At 24.1% G+C, this 21,674-nt stretch overlaps 1 protein-coding gene across 2 annotated transcripts in view; it reads right to left on the reverse strand.

Annotated features, from left to right (window-relative positions):
* The window catches only part of Cad99C (cadherin 99C), a 115,357-nt gene that overhangs the window by 18,042 nt on the left and 75,641 nt on the right, over positions 1 to 21,674 (reverse strand). For both annotated transcript variants that reach the window (XM_089179650.1, XM_089179649.1), the window contains 5 exons: positions 17,313 to 17,378; positions 14,445 to 14,623; positions 12,986 to 13,108; positions 10,691 to 10,954; positions 333 to 482 (listed from right to left, as the gene is read on the reverse strand). In XM_089179650.1, the coding sequence (XP_089035776.1) occupies positions 333 to 482; positions 10,691 to 10,954; positions 12,986 to 13,108; positions 14,445 to 14,623; positions 17,313 to 17,378 (782 nt within the window). The remainder of the gene's footprint in view (positions 1 to 332; positions 483 to 10,690; positions 10,955 to 12,985; positions 13,109 to 14,444; positions 14,624 to 17,312; positions 17,379 to 21,674) is intronic.

Consider the following 21,674-nt stretch of genomic DNA (forward strand, 5'->3'; position numbering starts at 1 on the left):
AACCCACGTCAAATTTAATTTTTTTACTCATTATATATATATCATATATTATTCTTGAGTTTAATATTATCTTTCATAATATAAAAAATATATATACAAATCTATTTTAATTCTAAAATAAAATTAAGTGCATCTAAGATTTTTTTTTAATTTAAATTTCTTTGAGGAAAGAATAAATCTCTTCTGACAGGATTGAAGAAATAAATGAAATGAAATTAAACAAAATAAAATAAAAAAAAGTAAAAATAAAATAAAAAATAAATATGTTTCCCCCCTATTTCCCCCTCATACGTAGATCGTTATCAAGATGTATGCGTATGTATAATGCGTACAGATGCCGAGTATTCTGGATTAATGCAGGCGCCATCCAACAGCATGCAACCTTGGTAGATGAACGATGGATCTTGATCATCGTCATCTCTGATGTTCACAGTCAAGGTGGTCGTAGACGTGAATCTTTCCGATACGTTCAACGCCCTATCCTGTAAATGCAATCATTTATTATCTTAAAACGAATATTAATACTTGTGATAATAATTATTAACATTTTTTCAATATATATATATATATATTAACCCAACACACTTATCTGAATTTCAGTCATTTATTTATTTTATTTATTATGTCAATTTTTCATCAAAATTAACAATTATTATATTCGATACTAAGCGTTTATCATTGAATGAAATTTTTGTATTTAAGTGTAATATGATTTAATCGATTAATTATGACATTTCTAATACTTTTAAATACTAGATCTTGTGTGTGTGTGTGTGTATAAAACCTATTAAATAATAATTTACAATACTATAAAAAAGAAAAAATATTTTATAATCCGGTATACTTGTTCCCATTTGTAAGTTGATCTGTAACTATTATACAACACACTTATTTGAATTTGATTCATTTATTTATTTTTTATTTATTATGTCAATTTCTCATCAAAATATTATTTCTGAATTTGAGACAATTATTATATATTTGATACTAAGCGTTTATCATTGAATATAATTTTTGAATTTAAGTGTAATATGATTGAATCGATTAATTATGACACTTTGAATACTTTTAAATACTAGATCCTGTATAAAACCTATTAAATAATAATTTACAACTATAAAAAAGAAAAAAATATTTTATAATCCGGTATACTTGTTCCCATTTGTAAGTTGGTCTGTAACTATTATACGATTAAACCGATTTACATACTGGAAAATGAAAGGCAACGTAAATATCAAATCTAACGCGATAAGATAAGCCAATTCACCGTTTTAAATTTACTCTAACTCGGTTGGTTGACTTTTATTTTATTTTATTTTATTTCTTTTTTCGCGTTGTTTCCTTTAACAAACCGAGTAACACACAGGGGGAGTGTAGAAAAAAAAAAATAGGATAAACCCCATTTGGGTTAAGGAAAAAGAAATAAAAGGAATGAAACGGCTATTAAATGTTAAAATTGGTGAACGAATTAACATATCTTAACATACAATTTTCAATGGAAAATCTTATTTTCTCTCTCTCTCTCTCTCTTTTTTTTTATAGGTATTACATAGGTAAAAAGAAAAAGAAAGAAAGAAAAAAAGAAGAAAGATGATGGTTGTTTCAGGGACTTTCTAAAATCTCATTGGTTGTAACAGAATGCGATCGAAACGTTGTGTTTGTATCGTTTCGTTGGTGAATCGAGCCTACAGACTTAAGGATTAAGATTCTCGTGACCCAGAAAATGAGAGCACCGTTGCTCGTTCAAGTTAAATCTCTCTTCCTGAATCTTTCTCTCTCTCTCTCTCTCTCTTTCTCTCTCTCTTACTCTTACTCTTTTCCTCATTTTTTGTTTTTTTTTGGTTCAGTTCGCGAACCGGGTGTGGCACGTTTACCGGTAATCTCGATGCAATTTTCCTATATTTTGCTATTCAAGTATAAGAATAAGATGAAAAATTGTTTATTTGAAACTTCAAAAAAACTTTCATTCTCATTCTCATTTTCATAATCTCTATCTTTCATTCTTTCATTCTTTCTTTCATTCGTTCATTTTTTCTTTCTCTCTTTGAGTCTTCATTGGAAGCACGTACTTAACTTTTTTAAGATTTTCTTTCTATTAACTTATAGATACTTATTTATTATACAAGTTTTCAAATTGATTCCAAATATTCTATTTAAATACTTATCATTGTATAACTTTGTTTTTACAAATACTTTCATTGGTATCATAATCATATTCTTTCTTTTTTTAGGGAAGTCTTCATTGGAAGCACGTTCTCAACTATTTCAAGATTTTCTATTAACTTATAAATACTTATTTATTATACACGTTTTCAAATCTATTTCAAATATTCTATTTAAATACTTATAATTATATAACTTTGTTTTTACAAATACTTTCATTGTTATAATACTTATATTCTATCTTTTTTTAGGGAAGTCTTCATTGGAATCACGTTCTCAACTATCTCAAGATTTTCTATTAACTTATAGATACTTATTTATTATACAAGTTTTCAAATTGATTCCAAATATTCTATTTAAGTTCTTATCATTGTATAACTTTGTTTTTAGAAATACTTTCATTGGTATCATAATCATATTCTTTCTTTTTTTAGGAAAGTCTTCATTGGAAGCACGTTCTCAACTATTTCAAGATTTTCTATTAACTTATAGATACTTATTTATTATACATGTTTTCAAATTTATTCCAAATATTCCATTTAGGTACTTATCATTGTATAACTTTGTTTTTAGAAATACTTTTATTTGTATTATAATCATGTTCTTTCTTTTTTTTTAGGAAGTCTTCATTGGAAGCACGTTCTCAACTATCTCAAGATTTTCTATTAACTTATAGATACTTATTTATTATACACGTTTTCAAATTGATTCCAAATATTCTATTTAAATACTTATCATTGTATAACTTTGTTTTTATGAATACTTTTATTTGTATTATAATCATATTCTTTCTTTTTTTAGGGAAGTCTTCATTGGAAGCACGTTCTCAACTATTTCAAGATTTTCTATTAACTTATAGATACTTATTTATTATACACGTTTTCAAATTTATTCCAAATATTCCATTTAGGTACTTATCATTGTATAACTTTGTTTTTAGAAATACTTTTATTTGTATTATAATCATGTTCTTTCTTTTTTTAGGGAAGTCTTCATTGGAAGTACGTTCTCAACTATTTCAAGAATTTCTATTAACTTATAGATACTTATTTATTATACACGTTTTCAAATTGATTCCAAATATTCTATTTAAGTTCTTATCATTGTATAACTTTGTTTTTAGAAATACTTTTATTTATATCATAATCATATTCTTTCTTTTTTTAGGGAACTTTTCATTGGAAGCACGTTCTCAACTATCTCAAGATTTTCTATTAACTTATAGATACTTATTTATTATACAAGTTTTCAAATCTATTAAAAATATTCTATTTAAATACTTATCATTGTATAACTTTGTTTTTATGAATACTTTTATTTGTATCATAATCATATTTTTTCTTTTTTTAGGGAACTCTTCATTGGAAGCACGTTCCCAACTATTTCATGAATTTCTATTAACTTATAGATACTTATTTATTATACACGTTTTCAAATTGATTCCAAATATTCTATTTAAATACTTATCATTGTATAACTTTGTTTTTATGAATACTTTTATTTGTATTATAATCATATTCTTTCTTTTTTTAGGGAAGTCTTCATTGAAAGCACGTTCTCAACTATTTCAAGATTTTCTATTAACTTATAGATACTTATTTATTATACACGTTTTCAAATTTATTCCAAATATTCTATTTTGGTACTTATCATTGTATAACTTTGTTTTTAGAAATACTTTTATTTATATCATAATCATATTCTTTCTTTTTTTAGGGAACTTTTCATTGGAAGCACGCTCTCAACTATCTCAAGATTTTCTATTAACTTATAGATACTTATTTATTATACTAGTTTTCAAATTTATTTCAAATATTCTATTTAAGTTCTTATCATTGTATAACTTTGTTTTTAGAAATACTTTCATTGGTATCATAATCATATTCTTTCTTTTTTTTTAGGAAAGTCTTCATTGGAAGCACGTTCTCAACTATTTCAAGAATTTCTATTAACTTATAGATACTTATTTATTATACACGTTTTCAAACTTATTCCAAATATTCTATTTAGGTACTTATCATTGTATAACTTTGTTTTTAGAAATACTTTTATTTGTATTATAATCATGTTCTTTCTTTTTTAGGGAAGTCTTCATTGGAAGCACGTTCTCAACTATTTCAAGATTTTCTATTAACTTATAGATACTTATTTATTATACACGTTTTCAAACTTATTCCAAATATTCTATTTAGGTACTTATCATTGTATAACTTCATTTTTAGAAATACTTTCATAACAATTATCATCGTAATATTCTCAATTTAATAATTAAATTTGTATTATTAAAATACAAAATATAATTTGATAAAATGTAATATTTATTGAAATATAATAAAAGAATGGATAGAGAGTTAGAGAGAGGGAGTTAGTAAGACAAATGTATACTGTTACCCATTTTATGCATGTAAGTTGGATTTAACCGAGCGAATCTATCGCAAATAAATTTTCTTTAGAAATCGTTCGACCATATCCTAAATCTAACATCCGAGCTTCCGCGAGCTACGGCAATGCGTTCGTCTTTCAACCAGAAAAACACGGAATCACTGTGAGAAACGAAGCGAAATGAAGAAAAAATCCTTTTTTTCTTTTTTTTTCAACGTCAAAATAAATATGATTTATCTCGTAATATTAAAACGAGAATCACATACCTGTAACGAATCATTTCGAATATTACAAGAATTTCTATAGGAATTATTATTATTATTATTTTTTCTTTTTAATTCGATTTTAAATTCAACTTCTTCAAACGAATTATTCTCAAAGATTCCGTGACGATGAACATTTCCAAATGATTTTTTATTTTTAACGATACAAACGAACAAACGGTTTTGATTATACATTTAAAAGAAAAAAGAAACAATGATATCTGATTTGAAAAGTACAGGTGTAAGAAAAATAGAAAGAGAAACATTAAAAATAAAAAAGCACAAATGCAATTTAATGCAATTCGATATAATTTAATGCAACGTGGATAATGGATTATCTCTAATATCAGCTAAAGTTATTTCAAATTGGCCGATGGCTGTAATCTTCGATTACGATTCAAAGAATCTTCCTTCCCTCCCTTAACCATTAATTTCTTTCATTATATTTCCCCAGGTCATAAATAAATTTGTAATAATAATCTTATAATTTGTTTTTATACGCAAAACAAAGAAAATAAATTAAATTAAATATTATACGAAATAATATTAATATATATATATATAATAATATTAGTAATTATAATATATATATTATAATATAGTAGTATAATATATATATATATATATATAATTATTATATATTATATATATTATATATAAAGTAGTATATAGTATTATACTATATATTAAATATTATATATAGTAATATATAGTATTATATATTAAATATAAATTTATTTATTCTAATACTAATAATATAAAAATATATATATATATATATATATATATATATATATATTCATATTGAATCATCTTTTCACAAAGATTTATTCCTCCCCTGTAAATTCCCTGGAGGAATAATTTAATGACATCCGCCGTTTCTAACCGGCCAGTTTTTGATTTGTACCTTTCTTTGATATCGATCTCGTCTCCTGTAGCATTTGCAAACTGGTGCAACGCAACCCCACTACCACAACCCTGTTGGTTATGTTACAACTACTGCTTTACCAAACGCAATCTTGCAATCTTGCAAGCTTGCCGAGCGAAATTGCCTTGCAACGTACGCGCGTTTCGCTACAATGCGAAATGTGATTCTACTGTACTATACATTGCATATAAGTGATGCGTTTCACCTATGTAATTGTATGCAACGTTATCATCTATTCTCTGTTATGTGCCATCTGTATATTATGATCATCGATTATAATCCTCGTACTCAGTGATACGATGATTCCAAATACGACTAAACTGATTCACACATTTTGTTTTATTTTTTACTTTTTTTGTTTTTGTTTTTGTTTTTTTTTTTGCAAACATTCGTTGTATTACTTTGTGTCTTATTTTTCATTTAATAAGTCTCTAAAAAGTATCTTTAAAAATATAAATAAATTTATCCCAACTATTCGTAATATCTTTTAGTGAGATAAAACATACACACACACACACACACACATACATAGAGTAAAAAAAAGAAATATAATACTTCACTCGTCCTACTGGAATCGTCGTGTTAAACGGGGAAACGTTGCGTGCTCGAGGGCGGTAACCGTGGACTCCTTTTACCGTTAGAAGTACTTTTAAAAGAAGAAAAACAAAAAGAAATGGAAAAAGAGGCAAAAAAAAAACAATACATCTAAGAAACTAAGATGCACGGTGGCAATGACCAAGAATATAACTAGTTTTGTAATCGTCACGCGAGATTATTATTAATTCAAGTATTATATTTATAAACCTTCGTTGTGACAAAAATCAATGAAAAGTAAAGTGAAGTTATCTTCTTCATTCATAAATGAATATTAAAATCAATCAAAAGTTTGTGTCCATTTTGAAACAAAAATTAACATTTTCAAAAGTAAATTGTGCAAAATAAAAAAACCAACCATTTATACAGTTTCAAAGTAAAATAAAATTCCTTCATTTTTATTTTCATTCATAAACGAATATTAAAATCAATCAAAAGTTTGTGTCCATTTTGAAACAAAAATTAACATTTTCAAAAGTAAATTGTGCAAAATAAAAAAACCAACCCTTATACAGTTTCAAAGTAAAATAAAATTTCAATACAATAAAACAAATTTTTGATTCACCCTAATAATAATAATAATAATAATAATAATAATAATAATAATAATAATAATAATAATAATAATTTCAATAACAGTTGCGTTATAATATGTTTAATTTAAATCCAGTTATTTCATAAAGCTATGTGTGTGTGTTTGTGTATATGTATCTATAAAAAAAAAAAAAAAAAAAAAAAAAAATAAAAAGAACCCTACCGAGATTCCATTGATCGCGTGCCTAAGTTACAAAGTCCACATTCCGTTTATTCACTCAACGTCGTCGGTGTAATAGAACTCGGTAGCACCATAAGAAATCCCGATAGTGGCAGCAGCACCAGAAGAGGCTCCTATTAAAAGCTCGAATACCATGAACACTTTCACCGGATTAAAGGAGTTCCCATTGTCCGTGGGTCTCCAATCAATTCAACCCAAACCCCCCACCCCACCACCCCCCACACACACACATATATATATATAATATATTTCTTTTACTCAATTCAAGTGTACAATTATTGTAGCATTTTAATTTGTTTTTAGTAATGATGAATGCCAATATAATGGCGTAACGTTTCAAACAAAATGATATCCACGAAAGCCAGTATTTATGCGAATGCCAATATAATGAAGAACGTTTCAAAAAGATGATAGCCAGTGAAAACCAGTAGGTATAATGGCGTTTGATATTTGAAAAATAAATGAGAGCGTGTTTGCGGATTTACGGTAATCGAATTTTTTTACAAAACAAACGTGAAACGAATTGAATATATTTAGAAGAAAATAAATATTGACGAATGAATATTAATATGTAATTATATACCGTATGATAAATCGATTTACAATTTCCAGTTTATAATCCAATATTACAGACGCGACATATATATATATAAGTTTACTGTAAATATTTTTCCCTATATCTGTATATCAGAAAGAAGAAACATGTTTGGCGAGAAGGAATTTGTTCCTTTTAAAAAAAAAAAAATAAATTTACCGGAAACGTAACACAAACACGCGTGTCTTCGATAGAAGCACACACCTTGCGCACGCACACGTGTCTCCTTTTTCTACGATTAAACTGATAAGATCGTTGGCATCGAATAGCGTCTCATGTAAACTTACACCTCCTTTTATTTTTCTTCTTCTTCTTCTTCTTCTTCTTTCTAAACCCCTACCCTTCCTCCTTCTCTCATCTACATACACAAACGTAAATTCTTTTGCAAGTGTGTTGAACAAATAAAAGAAAATAAAAATGAGGAAAGAATTAACAAAGTTGTTGTTGTTGTTGTTGTTATTGCTTATGAAATTATATTTTCATTATTTTTTATTTTTTTTTTTTTATATATTATTTTAACTTCATTGGCTAAATAATTTCTATAATGTTTAACGTAGTATTCTAAATTTATATCCGAGTTGTGATCAGTTATCTTTCAAATAATAATATCGAAGTAGAAGTTGGTCGAACGCGGAAGAAAACGATCGGTAATCATCCTTTCGAGACGGCACACGCAATTGAAACCGTGACGATGAAGAAAATCCGGCTTTGCTTTTGCGAATAAGTTTCACTCAATGATATACAACACAACTATCATTCGAAGTATTCTATTATAAAACATAGCATAATAAAGTGAATCTTTTTTTTTTTATGTTCTTTAATTGTATCGTACTCTACAAAATAATTTTTTACAATTGCAATTATTATTGAGTCTGAAATATTTGACAACAATTTGAATCTAACTATGATTATCGAAATATTATAATTAGAAAATGTATGATAATTATTTTGATAAAGTTAATAATTTTTTTTTTTTTTTTTTTTGTTACAATTGCAAACAATCCAACAAAATTTGTCAAATAACTTAAATAATAACTTGAAATTTATATAACAAGAGAAACTTATATTTAATTTTTAATATAATTACTAAATTTATATTACAAATTTGTTGTAAATATAATATAATATATAAATAATTTACAAATTTGTTGTAAATATTTGAATAAAAATTCATTTGTTATAAAAAGAAAAACGCGAAACATAACTTATAACTACTATTCTACCGTAAACGTTGTAAAGAAAATGTGTGTTTAATTTTGTATCAACTTAATAGCTTTCGAACAGGTTAAACGGTGGAAGTTAAACCATGGGGTTTAAACATGCAAAGGGAGAACCACCAGGAGTGGTAGGAAGGATATGTTAATGGCGAATATGGTGCGAAATCGGAGACTCGTTGAGGTGACTCATCGGACTTTGTCCTGTCCCCGGTTTTGCACTGCCCACACGTTTGACCAACCAACAACGACCATTATTCTTCTTATTCTTCTTCTTCTTCTTTTTCCTCCCCTTTTTTTCCTTTTCCTTTTTCATCGCCACCTCTTCATCCTTCTCTTTTTGATCCCCCTCACCCCACTTGTTCAACTTTCTCAGACCCCTTTTACTTTTCATCGTCATTGTATTTACAACACAATTCTTTGAACAATGGACAACTTGAACATAGAATTAAAGAAAATAATTTGAGATTTTCATACAACGATTGAATAGACCACCAAGAAAAGAAACATTGTCTTTTCAAGGTTTTTGATTATGAAACAGTAGCCAGTCGTATCGTATCCCCGATATCGTTAATAAAACATACCCAACGATAGCCTCGAGCCTTCACCTGCATCAAACATACGTGATTTTGCGCTTTCCAATCGATTCTTTATGCTATTACCTAGCTAACCTGTTTTTTTTCTTCTTCTTCTTCTTCTTCATCTTGTTTTAAAAAAGAATTAATAAATACTAAACTGAATGATCAAATTTACAGAAACTTTGAATCTTGCGAATTCCAACGGGAAAATTGACAATTTTATAAGAATAACTGTATTCATGGTTTACAATGAAATTTATTTAAAAATGTTCAAATGTTGTTCAATTGAATATTATTTATTATTGCAAATGATATATGATGATAATTAAGATTGATGATTTAAAAGGAACGATTGGTTGAGAACAAAATTGAAAAGGGTGATGATAAAAGCTTCGTAGAATTGGAGACTCTATTCGTATCGAAAATTATACACGGTTTCAGATAAACAACGGCTACCGTTATACGTACTTTGCACGATAGGAAGAGAAGCCATGTGTGTCTGGTTTTCAGTTTAAACGTTAACTATAGGTAGAAAAGGCTTTGCCGCTTAGTAAGCGTTATTTCCGATTATCGTCGTCGAATAAAACCCCCTTGCCACACCGTTCTACCGTATCAAACCTCTTAACTCTTCCTTTTCATCTTCCATATATATATATATATAGAGAGAGAGAGAGAGAGAGAAATCTATATTCAGTGTTATATACAGTAAATCATAAGAAAATTCCTAACCTATCTGACTGTATAAATGCAAATTAATTAAACACTACTATTCATTAGTGTATAAAATATTTTCTATATATATATATATATAAATCTGTATTTCATATATACAGTGTTATATACAATGAATCATAAGAAGATTTTTAACCTATCTGACTGTAAATGCAAATTAATTCATATTTTTATTTCTTCTAATGCAAATTTTTGAAATTTTTATACAGTAATAATATTCATTCGTGTATAAAATATTTTCCATTTATATATATAAATCTGTATTTCATATATACAGTGTTATATACAATGAATCATAAGAAGATTCTTAACCTATCTGACTGTAAATGCGAATTAATTCATATTTTTATTTCTGCTAATGCAAATCTTTGAAATTTTTATACACAAATATTTATTTTACGGTTATGTATACGTTTATGTATACGTTTATGTAATATATATATATGTATATAAAATAAATATTTACCGATGCCAATATGGTGACCAAATAACGTTGAGTTTTTTCAAAATCAAGAGTACGATTAACAGTGACTTGACCCTGATGAGGTAAATTGATACTAAAATATCCATAACCGTCGGCAGTTGTAATCCTGTTACGACCGACACCATCATTGTTACCAATTCCTGTACCATCACTTGGTGCAATTGAGTATTCAACAATCCCATTAACTCCGGCATCTGCATCGATTGCTACGACATTTTTGAATATCGTCGATCCAACCGGTGTTAACTGTAAAAGGTTTATTTTTTATTATGATTTGTTTGACAAATTACAGTTGTTTTATATTTCAACTAAATTTATTATTATTTATTTAATATATTTTATTATATATATATATATATAAAATACGAATATTTAATTATTCGTGCAAAAACTCAAAATGGTCTGTAAATTTCTAAAAAAAAAAAAAATAAAAATAAATAAAAAAGAATAATTGACGATTTATAAATTAATACAAATTTTTCTTAATGCAACTTTTAATATTCTAAAGTGGAAGAAAAAAATTTATATACAAATAATAATATAAATAATATAAATAGAAATACAATGTTGTAATAATAAATATGAATAATAATAAAAGTACATATACATATACATATACAATATATACTTATAAATATATGTAAATAAGTTTGGAATTTTGATAGATGTTAAACTAAAAGATAATAATAATTTACAAAGTTTCGAGTGAATAACAAATACCGTTATTTGAGCATTCGAGCATCGAATTGGCTAACGCTAACGGTCCCGAACCAAGAAATCGAGTTTTACTATCAGTTCCGCGACGTTGCATTCTCTACGGTAACATTTACATTTTTCTCATCGCAAGATAAGCATCTTGCGGTACTACTACTACTACTATTACTAAACCGCACTATTAGAATATTTTCACGAAATTATTCATCCTTCTAATAGTGTCCTGCTGTTTGCAATAAAACAAAAAATAAAATGATCGATTAAATATAAATTCTCATTTATTTCTGATATCCTGAAACTCATCCCACCCTTCCTAGCTCCACCCCAGTCGCAATAATAAAAAGAAAATTAATGAAAATGTTAAGCGAGTTTGTTCTGTCAAAATTAATCGGTTGAATTCACCTGTTTAAATCTAAGAGAGAACGTCAACCTGACACGAATAGATTGCCAGTCAGTTGACCTAACTGTTAAACTAGCTATGCGTCTATCATAGTTGACGACTCTAACGTGAAATAATCGAACCGTGACCCACCACCCTCCCCCTGCAACCCTAACTTTTTCCCTTCAACGATTTGCAGGCCATTATCATTTCCAACGATCCTGCTAATCGAGTCATGTAATTAAACTCACACACCACTGATGAATTATTCCTCTTTTTTTCTTTGCTTCATCGTTCGAATAAAATCCTTTTAGACCTTGAACTTATATTTCTATGATGTAGTATTATATATGTATGTATATGTATGTTCCTTTCATCGGTTAGAACAGATCTTAACAAGTTTAATCATCGTATAGTTTTTTTTTTTTTTATTACCATGGACTTTTAATTAACCTTTTTTAAGCTACCAAGCGCCACTAAAGTGGTTTTCTTATTTTTTTTTTTTTTTTTTTTTGTTATTTGTAAATCATTTCGGAAAGTGTAATATTACTGTGATTGATCATCGAATGTTTATTTTTGGTAATTTAATTAATTTATATTAATATATTTATTTATTAAATTTATATAAATTAAAATTAGTTAAAATTTAATAAATTTATTTTATATTTATTTATTAAACTTGTATAAATTTGTTTTTTATATAAATTAAAATTAGTTAAAATTTAATAAATTTATTTTATATTTATTTATTAAATTTGTATAAATTTGTTTTTTATATAAATTAAATTTGATTAGAATTTAACAAATTTATATTAATATATTTATTTATTAGATTTTTATAAATTTGTTATTTATTAAATTTATATAAATTAAATTTAAATATAATAAATTTATTCTATATATTTATTTATTAAATTTATATAAATAACAAATTTATATAAATTAAAACTGTTTAAATATCTAATTAAAAACTTGTTAAATAAATTTGACATAGAAAATTCGAGTAAGAATTTTCTAATTTTACAACAACTATTTTCAAATTCTTTTTTTAAATTAAAAAATACTCCGATAGATTCATCAATTATTTATTTATTTTTTTTTTAATAAATGACTATTGTTCTAACCCACATTAATAAAAAAAAAAATATGAAATAATTAAATAATCAATTAAAATGTGAACTTACCTCGGGTACTGTTGTTTCATAGGGCGTGTTGATGAATTTAGGTGCGTTATCATTGATATCAGAAACCCTTACGATAACTGGTATCGTACGTTTTTTATTGGTCTGTTTGACGGTACAACTCAACTAAAAAACAAACAAACAAACAAAAAATGAAATAACAAGAAAACAAAAGTAACGAGGTTAACGTACGTTGGTTGATCGTTAAAACGTATAAACTCAACTACTATATACAACTATACTGGTATAAATTTATTTTCAATCATTGAAGGATCAACGTGGCAAAGCCATCGTACTGTTCGTCGTCCTCGTCGTCCTCGTCGTCGTCGTCGTCGTCGTCGTCATCGTCGTCGTTTATACGATCGTTTGGATTTAACAACGCAATGGATGAAGCAAACCAAAAGCCATAAATGTTATCGATTTCCTTTCACGGATTAACCTACCTGCTTTTCAATCTTGTTACGAAGTTTAAAAAAAGAAAAAGAGAAACAAGAAAAAAAGAACCACCAACCACAACACACAGGTGTGTGCCAATTGATTTCATCTTAATTTCATTTTTAATTTTAATTCTTATTAACACGTGCACACTAATATCATCATTAATAAAAATGTTTAAATGTTCTATTTTTCATTAAAAATCTATAACATAATTTGTGTATTTTTTTTTTTTTTAATTCTATATATATATATATATATATATATATATAAATATAATGTGATTTGAACAATTTGTGTCAAAGTGATTATCCTAACTTTGTTCTATTATTTCGTAGTTGGAAAGCAGTTGAAGTTTATATTTCATGGTTCGTAGATAACACATTAGGAAATGGCAGGTGGTATTAAACTTTCACTACTCAGAGATATACACCTTTTAATGTTTAAAGTCGATTGACAGTACTTTCCGACATTTAAATGTAATTTTCTAAATGTAATTCAACTAACAGGTGTAACTACTATTCCTATCGTAGTATAACGTTGACACGATATTTAACAAATCATTAATTGTTTTTTTTTTTTTTTTTGCAAATTTTTTCTAACAAACTTTCTTATTCCTTTTTTTTTTTTTGATAATTAATCAATGTTAATTAATTAATAAATGAATTAATTAAAATATACAAGACAAATATAAAACGTATGAAATTAAACGTATGTATGATTAATTAAATATAAAAATGATAGAAATATAATTTTGATTAATTGAATTATTGTTCATAGAAATTCATTTGAAACATTTATACTTCCTTATGATATTTAATATTTATAAGAAAAAAAAAAAATTAAAAAAAATGATTATTACGACGACATGTAAAATAAGTCGTAAACTTTCTCAAACCTCTTACAAACGAGACAAGTGGACAAGCTGTTGCATAATGATTAAACTGCAAGACCTTTTCAAACCTTATAGGTTACCTTTGACAGATCTTGTTTGATTATTTTTATTTTTTTTAAATATTATTCTCACCTGAAAAACAACATGTGATAGATTCTCGTCATCTCTGTCGAGTGGTTCCAAAAGTTGAAGTTTTTTCCCAACTAATTTAAAAAGTGGTTGCCTGCCAGGAAATATTAGTTCCAAGGTTGTCTCGTTGTAAGGGTCACCAGAGACTGGCAATTCTTCTGGGGTTGTCTTTTGATCTATGGCTTAAAATAAAAAATAAAAAATTGCAACAAATTTGTTTAATAACAAAATAGAAACTCGAATAATATCATACAACTTCTATAAAACGATATCTAACAAATATTACACATTTGTTTTTTAAATAATATTGTAATAAATAATACAGTATTAAAATTTATAATATATTAATAATAATATAAATAATGTAATGGATATTACATTATATAAAAATAATAATACAATATATAATAAATATATATATATATATATATATATATATATATATATATATATATATATGTAATAAAATATGTTATAGAATAATTTCTTACACTACATAATAAATTATATAATTAATATTAAAGTTATTTAATTAATTATAAAATTATAATATTAATAAATTAAAAAATTTATTATTTATTAAATTAAATAATAAAATTTTAAACTATATAAAAAATTATAAAATTGAAAATTTATTAAATTAAATTATAAGATTTTAAATTATATATATATATATATATTTATATATTTAAAAATTTATAATTTATTAAATAAAATTATAAAATTTTAAATTATATATTTTTAAATATTTTGAAATTTATATATTATAAAATTAAATTATAAAATTCAAATTATATATATATATATATATATATATATATATTTATATATTTTGAAATTTATATATTATAAAATTAAATTATAAAATTCAAATTATATATATATATATCTATATATTTTGAAATTTATATATTATAAAATTAAATTATAAAATTTCAAATTATATATATATATATATTATAAAATTTATAATATAATTAAATTAATAATATAATATATTAAATTAAATTATAAAATAAAAAATAATATAATTAATTATAAAATTTATATATTATAAAATAATATAAAATCTATACCACTGTATAATAAAATTTATGAACTTTTTCGAAAAAAAATAAAATAAAATAAAAAGCAAAACAAATATACAACTATATGTTCCATATATTAATTAAATATACCAATTAAAAAAAAAAGTAAAATAAAATAAAAATAAAAATATATTAGTAAAACTTTAAGAAAGAGAATTATTTTTCATCAATAATTTATTATATTTAACAATTTTTCATTTATAAATAATAATGAAGTACAACATAGAGTACTCGTTCATTTTAGAAAGATTGAGTAGTAGCATCAGCAAAAGGGTATTACGTGTTTAACGCGGCAACAACCCAGGAAATAACTTCCTGATGAGAACAGGGCTTCCCCTTGCCCTTCTCTTCCCTTCCCTACCCTTCTCTCTTTCTCTTTCTCTCTTTCTCTTTCCTAAGATTCATTCTATGTCGGATAATTAATGTTATCCGTGCGAACTAGGTGCAATCTCGAGCAATAACTCATTAGTGACGTGTTTCCTAGTGCCACGCATTCACTATAGAAAATAAAATCAAAGGAAAAGAAAGAGAGAGAAAGAGAGAGAGAAAGAGAGAGGAAAAGATAGAGAAAAAGAGAGAGAGAGAGAGAGAGAGAAAATTTTTGACGATTCTTAAATCATTTATTTTCTCACCTAATCTTAATTCTAATAGAATCAAATATACTTAATGTTGTAAACGTTCAACAAAGTAATCAATCATACTAATTATTATTATTATTATTATTATTATAAGAACTGTTGAACAATTTTAAACAAAAATTATTCATCTAATTTATTTATTTATTTTTTAAATTATAAATCAACAATCATAAACGTTGAATTAAATATTTAAAAAGAAATTCTCATTTTATTATAAATTCGAAATAACGTAATGTAACATGACAATTATAATTATTTATATATATATTATTTACAAATTATTGATCTAATTTATTTATTTTTTAAATTATATAAATTAACAATATTGTAACGCGATAAATAAATATTTAAAAGAAGAAATTCATTTGGTAATAAATAATGGAACAAGACAATTCTAATTTTATTATAAATTCGAAATAATGTAATGTAACATGACAATTATAATTATTTATATATATATTATTTACAAATTATTGATCTAATTTATTTATTTTTTAAATTTTATAAATCAACAATATCGTAATGCGTTAAATAAATATTTAAAAGAAGAAATTCATTTGGTAATAAATAATGGAACAAGACAATTCTAATTTTATTATAAATTCGAAATAACGTAATGTAACATGACAATTATAATTATTTATATATATATTATTTACAAATTATTGATCTAATTTATTTATTTTTTAAATTATATAAATTAACAATATTGTAACGCGTTAAATAAATATTTAAAAGAAGAAATTCATTTGGTAATAAATAATGGAACAAGACAATTCTAATTTTATTATAAATTCGAAATAACGTAATGTAACATGACAATTGTAATTATTTATATATATTATTTACGAATTATTGATCTAATTTATTTATTTTTTAAATTATATAAATCAACAATATTGACACGCGTTAAATAAATATTTAAAAGAAGAAATTCATTTGGTAATAAATAATGGAACAAAACAATTCTAATTTTTTACAATTAGTTGCGAATGACTACGAACGTTTTAAATAAATTAATATATTTTTTAAATAAACAAAATGTATATACTTTATATATATATATAATATATATAATTCTATCTAAATCTAATATGTATAATATATATTTATATATATATATATATATATAGATAGATACTCACCATTTCCTCTGCTTTCCTCAATATCCAAAATAATATTTGATTGACCAGATTCAACTTCGCATAAACCTTAAAACAAATAAAGTAACGAATTAATATCGGAGGATTAATAAAAATCAACACGAATCTTTTGATCGTTAATAATTAAATGAATTTATTTTTAATCGAACGATTTAATATATATTTTCAATACAATAAAAATATAATCAAATTAATGTATGTTTATTTTATAATTTTACACACGAATTATATTTATTTTTATAAAAATTATTATGTGCTTGCAATAAATTGAAATTTAATTATCAATTGTATAAACAAAGTAGAATAAATAATGAAAAATATTAATCAAGTGTAAAAAAAAAAAAAAAAAGAAATATTTTCTTCTTCTATTTTTAACAACAAAAATCTATCCGTATATTTAGCAAATAAAAAAAGAAATCTGAATCAAATGAAATAAAAAAAAAAAATTGATTCACAATTCCTTCTTCTTCTTCTTCTTCCTCTTCTTTTTTTTCAACAACAAACATCTATTCATAATGTCATTTGTAATTATTTATTACTTTGATATTTAAAAAAAAAAAAAAAAGGAAACAATAGTTGATCCTTTGGCTTTGAATTTGAAAAACAGTTAAACGCACGAGTTGCTTTAAAAAGAAATAAATAAATAAATTAAAGAAAGAAAGAAAGAAAGAAAGTAAATAAGTAAGTAAGTGGTTATTTTTGTAAGTGGACACAAATCCGCTTAGAAAAGAGGTGCCGCAAACAAGATGGCTCGTGAACAGATGGAAGAGAAGCCCTTAACCGGAAAGGAAGGTGACTTGGCGGAAAGACTAGAACTTAACGTTCGTTTAAGAGTTAAAGATTACGGAAAAGTGCCAGGTTGCGTGTTATATAGACTTGAATGGTAAAACCTAAAGGCGCCACTTTCAAAGCAACAGATGTTGCGAAACACTTGTAATGTCACTCGCCCCTTTGCACTTCTGCGTGCTTCTTGCAAATGAAAGCATATATTTCTTTTTTTTTTTTTTTTTTTTATGTTGAAAGGTTTACTCAACCATTTCCTCTTTTTTCAAAAAAAAAAAAAAAAAGGGAATGTTTAAACAGATAAATAGGCTAAATAAATTATACAATTTCAAAGAACTACCTGCTATATGAATTTTAGTGTTCAATGTATTTTTATGTTTTTTGTTATATTATCTTTTTAATTTTTGCTATTGAATTTTTTTTTTCTTATCACAAATACAAAAATGAAATTACTATATACTAAAGATATAATATTATATTTCTAAATAAATTATAATATAAATTATAATTTATAATATAAATTATAATTAATAATATGAATTAAATTACTATATTGAAGATAATAATATTATATCTTTAATATATATAATATAATAAAGATATAATATACTAAAAATATATAATATTATATATTAAATATATAATATTAATATTTAGTATTTATTATTTAAAGAATTTAAATTTTTATAATAATAATATAAAATAAAATAAAATAAATATATAAAAATAAAATATTATTAAGAAGAATTAATATTAAATTATAATATATTTATTAAATTTATTAAATAATATATTAATCACTACAGGGATAATACAGTATTACAAATAAATGAAAATGTAAAGCAATAAAATTACATATATGTGGTAACGTTGAAATATTTTTGAGAATAACTGTACATACTTAACGAGCATTCCCTACGTACCAAACGTTGATACAACTATTATCATTAACCACGTTTATCTGAAATCCGAGCACACCTATACGTAAATACACTGCAAAATATTACTCCCCAATATCCGCTTTAAAGCTTTTCGGATTTACCAACTAGGCATATATCGTTTAGATCCTTTGATAACACTAACTAAACTTGCAACTATAGAAACAAACATTCTCTATCTCCCTAGTTTTCCTTGAATAATTTTCATTCGAATAGTATAACATTTCTATTTAATTTGTAACATATAAACACCACCAAAATGTATGTATAAATATATGTGTAATCAGATTTAATATTAGAATAAATGTATTTTACAAGGGGGTGGGGGTGGGGTGCAAAAGGACTTGCCCTCACGAATTTTGTTTTGATTTTATAGGATAATAGATTTTGTTTCCTTGTTTACGAATATATATGGTTATAGGGGCCACTACTCAATTTTTTAGATCTTTGCAATTATTGGTGCTAAATAAATATGCCGTTTAATACTCAAATTCATTTCTCAATTCTTAATTTTCAAATTCAAAAATAATATACCTATAATATTCAAACATAATATTATATGAATATTTAAAAATAATATTCATACAATATTCAAAAATAATATTATATGAATATTCAAAAATAATATTATATGAATATTCAAAAATAATATTCATATAATATTCAAAAATAATATACCTATAATATTCAAAAATAATAATCATACAATATTCAAAAATAATATTATATGAATATTCAAAAATAATATTCATATAATATTCAAAAATAATATTCATATAATATTTAAAAATAATATTATATGAATATTCAAAAATAATAATCATATAATATTCAAAAATAATATTCATATAATATTTAAAAATAATATTATATGAATATTCAAAAATAATAATCATATAATATTCAAAAATAATAATCATACAATATTCAAAAATAATATTATATGAATATTCAAAAATAATATTCATATAATATTGAAAAATAAATATTTATACAATATTGAAAAATAAATATTTATACAATATTGAAAAATAAATATTTATACAATATTCAAGAATAAATATTTGTACAATATTGAAAAATAATTATTTATACAACATTGAAAAATAATTATTTATACAATATTGAAAAATAATTATTTGTACAATATTCAAAAATAATATTCATACAATATTCAAAAATATTTTCCTACAAAATTTGAACAATATCCGTGTGGACAAGACCTTTCACTCCCCCTTGTTAGTAATTATTTAATTTTGTATTATTTTCTATTTTGTTTTCTCTACTCTCTTATTATGTATAAACAAAAAATAATAAAAAAAAAAAAAAATGATAAACACAGATAAAAACGTACACTATCCGCGTATTGCATTGAATTGAACGAACCGAAAGGTGAACAAAACGAAACAACAGTAATATTATAATCTCAATTTTGTTTTTACGGTATATGTAATAAATAAATTTGTTATTTAAATTTTAGGAAGAAAAATTTCAAACTAGGTACAAAATCCTAGTATATTACCAGCAGTTCATTCTTCATCCGTAAACTTGTCGGTAAATAAAATGGTAATGCTTTCCAACTTACCCACCTATACACACATGTACAGGTTCTGAAATGAAAACAAATGTTTCCAGTAAAAATTAAAAAAAAAAAAAAAAAACAAAAAAAAAACAAAAAAGATAAAAATCAAAAGAGAAATGATAAAACTTTTTTTAAATAATAATTTTGAAAAATCTTGCGCAATGGTAAAAGCATAAACAAATTATTCAATAAAGTGCATTATGTGATGCACACGTTTGTTGTACTATTGTACACTTTTCTTGAAACGGGTCATTTGTGAAATCTCACATAGTTAAAACAACAACAAAAGCAACTGACTATATTGATTTAAAAAAAAAAAAAAAAAAATTAGAAGAAGAAGAAGCACGTGCCTCCTACTTACGATCTTTCACCAAAAGGTTAACGTAAAACAATTTTAATGGCCGACGAATGAAAGCTAAACATAAGCCAATGGAAAAGATAGAAGATGCAACTCCGATGACATTTGCCTTCACCACACATACAATGTGTGTTGTCTATGCAGTTTACCTACTTTTACACTTGGTCTTCATTTTGCTTACGTTTACTTTCAAAATGTACTAGGTCAATTTTAAACTTGTAAAGTATTATAACATTTCATTGAATGATTATTTAAAAAAAAAAGGGGTATTTAGAAAAAATTTGAATCAAAACAAAACAAAATAAAACAGAAACAATGCTATAAGAGAGCAAGGGGAATTAAATAATAAATAATATTTTTTGTTATTTCATAATGAAGTAATAATTAATACGTTGCATTGATTTTAAACTAAATAAGAATAATAATACTAAAAATAATTATAGCAATGCATATAAATGTTCATGTGTTTTAATATAAAAAAGGTAATACTAATTAATAATAGTTATTATTATATTATATATTTATAATATAATATACTAATGTAGTAATTATTATATTTATATTATAATATACTAATATAATAATTATTATTATATTTATAATATAGTATACTAATTATAGTAATATATATTTATAATATAATATACTAATTATAAAAATTAATATATTTATAATATAGTATA

Source organism: Polistes dominula, unplaced genomic scaffold, assembly GCF_049000335.1.
Source record: "Polistes dominula isolate Pdom_NZ unplaced genomic scaffold, Pdom_raw_medaka contig_27, whole genome shotgun sequence".
Classification (NCBI taxonomy): Eukaryota; Metazoa; Arthropoda; class Insecta; order Hymenoptera; family Vespidae; genus Polistes; species Polistes dominula.